General features: G+C 36.4%; 1 protein-coding gene across 1 annotated transcript; it reads right to left on the bottom strand.

Moving 5' to 3' along the window:
* Positions 1–401: 401 nt before the first annotated feature.
* Positions 402–7209, bottom strand: HMGN1 (high mobility group nucleosome binding domain 1). Its single transcript, XM_074300509.1, has 6 exons — positions 6716–7209; positions 5783–5815; positions 5657–5686; positions 5531–5581; positions 2636–2767; positions 402–1350 (listed from the first exon to the last, which is right to left on the bottom strand). Exons 1-6 carry the CDS (start codon positions 6728–6730, stop codon positions 1303–1305), a joined length of 309 nt encoding a protein of 102 aa, XP_074156610.1. The 5' UTR covers positions 6731–7209; the 3' UTR covers positions 402–1302.
* Between the last annotated feature and the right edge of the window lie 502 nt (positions 7210–7711).

Below are 7711 nucleotides of genomic sequence, written 5' to 3'. Positions count from 1 at the left end.
TTTCGTTGATACATGGAAATCCCAGATGAAGAAACTTTGCCTACTAATACAAATTGTTACCCTTTCTAAAACTGTATTAAGAATTGTCTAGAGGATAAAAAGGTCAATGATTTTCCCATGATTACACAGCTTACATCTCAGAGGGGGAACCTGAATGCAAGATCTTGGATCCTAAGCCAACTATTTCTATACGCACTATGCACCACTGCCTCTCTGCATATTCACATAAGTATGAATACTTATATTCATACTTATAGTATATATACATAAATAATAAATTCATTACAAATGGATCATCCATAAAACTTGACATTAAAAAAACAAACAAACAAACAAAAAAAAAAAACAACCAAGATATGCCTGTGTTAAAATTTAATACATGGGGTATGAAACGAAAATTCTTTTATAATCAAGATTTTATTAGTTTGGTCATCAGTACATAGACACTATGAATAAATTGTACATTTAAAAAATGCTAGAAAAACCTAAAAATTACATAACTGTAATCCTTTTCTAAACTTATTTCACTGACTTTCTTACTTTAAATTTGGAGGCAACTCTCCCTAAAAAGAGGTTATTATATACCATCATCCTGACATGGATAAGGTATTAGGAATTTTACAAAGAGTTCTACTAATTCTGTATTTGATAAAACTACACTCATACACATTTTCCAGTCTTTTTTTTTTTTTTTTAAAGCACATTAACAAAGTTATTGGAAGAAAAAAAAACTGTTCCACCCCTACCAATATGACAATGTTACAGAGAGCACACAATTTTGAAGGGGAGATCCAACACTAAGGGAGTAATTTTATTTAGTAAACAATTGTACACAAGATTTGTAGACAATTGTAGACAAAATGGATACAGATCAATCAAAATTAAGATCTTTAAAATTCATGGTCACAAGTCCAAATTGCTATCTATGCTTTATTTAATATGATGTAAAAACTGCCTACGGAATGTTAAGTCTATGCACAAGACACCATTTTCCTAATCAACATTCTATTAATTTCTGGTTGTATTAACAGAAACAAACAAACAAAAAAACCAAATCAACAACCAGCACATGATTTCACCTCTTTAAATAGGACTTTAAATAAAGCCATTTTAGATTGGCTTACACTTATCCAAATGTTTTAAAAAATTAATGTGATGAGGTCGGATTGCCTCTTTCTTAAAAATGTGTTTCTACAGCTACTAAAAAACTGGCATTTACAAAATAGTTGATAAAAATATTCCTCTGAATTGTACAAGAAGGGAGGTAACAGGGACAATTGTTAAAAGACTTGGTATAAGATGTTATTCAGATTTGGTTTCTTTTTCTCCTGCTGAATCAGAGACTGGAACCTGGAAAGAACATAAAACAAAAAAATTATAAAATTGCTCATTATATTTGATATAGCCCATAGAAAGGACTATTTGTACAATATCTCCAAATTAGTAATTTGAATAAAACCAAAATGTTAAGAAATATTTCAAGTTGGATGTTACAAAGACACCTTAATTTCACAATATCTTACTCCAAACATACTCATATAATAAATTTTTCTTGTCAGTCAAAGGCACTACCATTCTTCCCCATCTCCTAGGTCTGTGATCCAAATTATCCTTTATTCATCATTATCACTCACCCTATATAGTTAATTTCTAACTTTCCATCTCTTGCATCCAAATCTTCTATTTATATATTTGCTACTTTAGCTTCAGCCCTATTACCTCTCATACAGATTACTGCAGTGGCCTAATTGGTCTATTGACTCAAATGACCATCTGCTCCAATCTATCTAAAGCTGCCAAAGTGATTTTCTTTAAGCCTAGACTTGACCCCATCACTTCTCTACCTCAATAAATGCCAGAACCTCTCTAGTATATCTGGGATCAAATATAAACAACTTTGGTTTTCAAAACTCTTTGCAACTTAGTATCAATCTATCTTTCTAGAAGTTCCCTTCTTGCATTTAGGATCAAGCCAAATTGGACTTCGTTATTCCTCACACATAACATTCTATCTCCAATCTCCATTCCCATATTCCTGCTGTCTATTTTAAATGGTTTCCCCTCAGTACAGAATCCCCTTATTCCTTCAAAATGTAGCTCAAGTGCAACTTTTGACAGGAAAACCAGCTGGCTGTATCTAGTCTTCCTAAATACTGTGCACTCTCTTCACATTTGTTCTTTACAGATCTATAGTATCTCCTCCAAAAGAATTTACGGCATTTGAATGGATGAACATGCTATTCTTTTATAGTAGGTATTTAGGGTGAATTGGGAGCCAGTATTCAAATCTTAGCTCTGTCACTTACCACCTATATGATCTGGACAGAATATTTATTTTCAGCGTAATGTTTCCTCAACTGTTAAAAGGACAGGGTTAGCCTAGATGATTTCTTCTGTCTCTAAATCTATAGCACTTATACTGGTAAAATTTTGTCCAGATGCAAATATTCTAGTTCAGTCACCTAAAATTCGAATAGAAATTTATGTTAACTAAATACACTTGGAAATGTAATATTATACAGTCAGAAACCATGACAATGAGATCTGTTTACCTTATTTCATAGTACTGCTTTTATTAACAGGAAAAATTGCTACCTGAGAAAGTCAAGGCATATGGCAACAAACAAGTACTGACCTCTTCGTTTTTAGTTTCTCCATTTTCTGCAGGCAAGTCTTCTTTATTCTCTTCTTGGTTAGTAGATTCTGCTTGTTTTCCTTTTGCTCCTTTTTTTCCTTTTGTGTGAACTTTTTTGTCCTCGGATTTATCCTACAGACATTAAAAACAGTGCTTTACTTCCTAGGTATTGAAACTATGCTGCCTATTAATCTGAATTACGTAATAATTTTTTTCCATGAGCAAAACACAAAATCTTACCAGGGTTACCGTGAGGCTTATTTGAGATAACATAGATAAAACACTTTGCATACTTTACAGTAATATAAAGGTCATCCACACATTCCCTAAGTCATATTTTTTTGAGAGATGCACCTACTACCTGCATTAAATACTTATTCATAATCCTCTTGATAAATCCAAGTGTATACATCTAACATGATCCTAACTTTGTACTTAAGGATAATGGACTATACTTTTAATTTTTAAATTGCACATTATTGGTATTCAGTATCCTTAATTTATTTGTTTTATATAGCTTTCTAGTCTTTGGACTAAGCAGTGTTTTCGAAAAAGTCCTATTTCTTTAATATCTCAGTGGATAAAACATTTTAGCCTGGCGTTCAAATCCAGCATCAGACACTCATATCTTTGTAACTGGGCAAATCATTTAACCTGTCTTTCTTAAATCACTGAGAAAATTAAGAAAGAAAGAAATGGTAAACTAGTATCTCTGCAAAAAACAAGAAAACCCATTTGGGGTCACAAAGTGTCAGACACAATTGAAAACAATGTTTTCATTGATGTACCATTTTTCATATGTGAATCATACCTTTTAATATGGTATAAACTTGAGTGGTTTTTTTTTTTATGTTTCTTTCTGTGACAATGTTGAATCTGTCACACACACTCAAAAAGAATTCATTTGGATGGAGGTAAAAAGGGAGCTTAAGAATGTAGTGGATCTTTTGTATGAAATACTTCATGCATTTAGGAATTTAATAGGAAATTTTTAGAGAATTAATTCACTAAACTAGTATAATTCTTACAATGTGAATCTTATTTCTACTCAAATTAGCCAGAATTGAAATATGATATATATAATGATATGTATCTATATATTACATTAAAACAACCTAGTTTTATTTTTTGTTTGGGGATTTGTTGCTTCTTACATATAACTATTTTAAGTCTGACTAGGGTGAAGATTGTGCCACAAATTAGTAAAAGAATAAAGCAAATTTTAAATCATTCCATTCAATCAATGGCTTTTGTGAGTAAAACAAACATTTAAAATAAAGGTGGCATTGTTTTCTCAAAGAAAACTTGAATGATGTCCCATACATCTGTATCTCTAAAAGTAAAGTGGTGACTATTATCAAAAAACTAATGTTAAAAAAGCCTTTTATTGAGAAAGGAGAGTAAAATATGGAGAGAAAAAAAATTAAACATTATTCATGTAAACAGCCTGAGAAATTTTACTGGAATTTCTAAAATTGCAATTGATATTATAGCTGGTTAGCAGTGAAAAAAACAAAACAATCTGAATAAAATTAATCTAATGCTATTCTAACTCTCAATTCTCTTGTGGCATTAAAAGCCTTCATCAGTTTAACATACTCATACCTCTCTTGGGCTTTATTCTTATACCAAAATTTCAGAAGTACAAAACAAAGATTTAAAAACTCATTTTTATTAAAAACAGTAAACGAGAATGAAAAACCTGTGGTGATTCAATGTCAAATCAGCACATATTTGTTATGGAAAGAGTTATTTGCATCCCGAAAGAGAACTATGGAGACTGAGTATGGATTATAATCTAGTATTTTCACCTTTTTTGTTATTGTTTGCTTACTTTTTTCCCCCTTCCCTTCCTCCCCACCCCCCATCTGATTTTTATTGTGCAGCATGATAAATTCAGAAATATGTTCAGAAGAATTGCATATGTAGGTTGGATTATTTGCTGTCTGGAGGTGGGGGGGTGAGTGGGGGAAAGGGAGAAAAATCTGAAACACAAGGTTGTGCAATAGTGAATGTTCAAAATTATCTGCATTTATTTTAGAAATAAAAAGCTATTATAAGAAAAAAATCTGCACATAAACAGAAAATATTACCAAAATTAAAAAAATTAAAAATTATCCACCTGACATATAGATTTAAAAATAGTTGTGGAATTATTCTCTACACTGACTTCAAAGCCAAATAAGTAATTAAATTCTAATAAATTAATTCTAAATAATAAAAAATTCTAAATAAATTAATTAAATTCTAATATAGATTAAAAAACTATAATGGCAGTTTTGTTTTAGATGAGCAACCTAACTCAGACAACTAATAAGATTATGATTTGCATCAGATGCAAATTTAATAATTAACTCTTCCAAGAATAAATATTTTTTTCTCTTCACTTTGGATGGCTTCTCAAAATGAAGCTTATAAAGAAAATATTCTTGATTATATAATTGCTTCTAGCAATTTAGACCATATTGAGAAAAGCAGTAGTTCACTCTTAAGTGAAAAATCAAGATCTAATTAAGTTTCTAAGTTTAGCAAAATTATACTTCTCTTGATTATTGCCAGAAGGGAGAATAAAACAATATGGTTTTTCTAACTGATTCAGACACTGAGCCATAAATAGGAGGGTTGGTTGAATGGAAGTGGGAAGAGAAGCATTAAAGACAAACTCAAACTAATAATTTTAACACTATCCAACAATTTCTAGGTCCTTTTCTAATTTCCCCCTTTTTGGAGGCAAGGCAATGAGTGTTAATTGACTTGCCCAGGATCACACAGCTAGTGTTAAGTATCTGAGACTGGATTTGAACTCAAGTGCTCCTGACTGGAGGGCTTTCACTCCCTCCCTCCACTGAATCATCTAGCTGTCTCTCTAAGGGCTTCTCACATACAAAATCTTACCTTCGCAACTGTCTTTTTGGGTTTAGGTTCAACCTTTGCAAGAACTGGTTTCTGAAAGACAAAAGTATCTGTAAGTTGTCTGAAAAATAATAGAAAACAAAGGTGAGTAAAGTTGGCTTTACTTACAGCTGACAATCTGGCCGACCTCCTCTTGGGCTTAAAAAACAAAAAAGAGTTATTTAAGATATGCATGTTACAACTTAATGCTTCATTCCCCAAGACTCGCATTTCTTGAAATTAAAACACTCTTACCTCCTCCCTTGCTTCCCCTTCTGCAGAATTGATCTAGTCAAAGAAATACAAAAGTTAGTATTAAAAACACCAAATGAATCCAAATCCATAATTTCCCAGAATACAGTTCCAAATTAGGGGGGGATTTTTGCCCCCCTATCTTCAGAATAAGCTTAAATAGGAATATGATTCAAATTTCAAACTGCAGCCCAACCTGAAGTAGAAATTTTGAGAAGGCCAATCTCATTGCCAGATGTCATTACAGTAGAGGGCAAGAAATCAGATACATAGATAAATCAAAACAAAAATACCACTCCAACTCTCCATCACTCAAGTCTTTTTAGAAAAACCTTCAAATTCCCCAAACCAGGTCTCTTTCCTAATGCTACAGGAGCTGTTGCCAACCAATTAGTTCTAAGTAGGAGAAAAGTAAATTTGAGGAAGCAGTGAAGATTGCAAAGTTCAAGAGAAAAAAAAAAAAGAGGTGGTGCTGGTAGGCAGAGAAATTTCGTTCTCCTTGTAAGGAAGCCACCATAAGTGAGGTCTCCAGGTCTTCCCGAGGACGGAGGGATGACATGACAAGGCCTTTCCCCCAGAAGGCCTTTATCTTTAATTTAATGTCTGTCTTGTGTGCACATATGTTTATATGTTGTCTCCTCCATTAAGACTGTGAGCTGCAAAGCAAGACCTTGTATTTGTATACCTAACGCATCACTTAGTGGAACACAAGGGAGGCACACAGGAGGTGCTTAATCAACGCTTGACTAGACTTTTTCCAGGAGCAGGGCCTAGAGCATCAGACATCTTGGGCTCCCTCGGGCAAGTTATTGCCTCTTTATTTGCGCGTCCCAAAAGCTTCCCCGGGATCTGTACACGGAGCTGCTCACGCGTGTCAAGTTCGCTCGCGGCCGAAGGAATGGGGGGCCGGTAGTGCGCCGGGAGTCCCATACTCACCTTCCTCTTGGGCATCTTGACTGCGAGTGTGGATCAGCTCCCTCTCCCCAGAGCAGGGCGAACAGCGGCGGGAGCCACAGGGGTCGGAGGCAAAGAGCCGCGGCCGTGAGGGCTTCTTCTCAAAGCAAGGCTGCTGGGCCTAGACGCTCCTCCTCCCGCCGCTGGGCTGCTAGGACCCACAGCGGGAGCAGTCCGAGAACTAGATGGAACCGGATTGGAATCCCGCCTCCTCCCCCTTCTTCCATCTCCCTCTTCCCGCCGGCCCAGGCCACTCTTCGCCACAGCCAATTGGCTAGGCATGCCCACCTCCTGCCGTTCAAACGCCGACAGAAATCTGGCATAGGCGGGAGACACAGTCACTCGCAATCTCCGCTCCACCCCTTCACCCTCCCATTCCATTCTTTCTAGTCCTCACTTTTCTTCTTCCGGGATCCTGGGACCGGAGGAGGAAGCGGGGCTGGCCACCCACCAGCAAACCGCTACTCCTTCTCCCCGTCTCTCTTTCTCCGTCTGTCTCTCTCTCTGCTCCAAGCGGCGCTGCCGGCTCGGTCTCCACTCTCATTGGCCGAGACCAGCCACGTGTCTTTCCTTCGTTCCAGGTTCTAACACCCTAGCCCGAACCTCTACGGTGCGGACTCGTTTTACGTAATACACCCCTCATCCTCCCTACCCCCACCCCTGTCTTGTTAGAGAGCCAGAAAGCTTAAGCTTTTTCTGCTGCTCTTTCCCAAAGTGACGAAGTTTGAACGCTTTTTGAGCTTGCACTAGAAGAAGTGGGGGAAATCATATTAAAAAACTTAGATGAGTGTTTGTTTTTCACTTTTACCCCATCTTTTCCCAAGACGTGAAAAGCAGGTCTGAAAGCCAGATTTCCTAGAGGTACTGGTGTAGGAGGAGTGCTTAGTGCCACGAAAGGAGGCGCCATACTCGGTCCGAAGCCGGGAGAGTGGGGTGGGGGCAAAGTGGGAATCTCCGAGCGCCGGACTCTCCGAACCC

The sequence above is a fragment of the Sminthopsis crassicaudata genome, chromosome 3, assembly GCF_048593235.1.
Source record: "Sminthopsis crassicaudata isolate SCR6 chromosome 3, ASM4859323v1, whole genome shotgun sequence".
Taxonomy (NCBI): Eukaryota; Metazoa; Chordata; class Mammalia; order Dasyuromorphia; family Dasyuridae; genus Sminthopsis; species Sminthopsis crassicaudata.
This window is presented reverse-complemented; position numbering and strand designations above follow the sequence as displayed.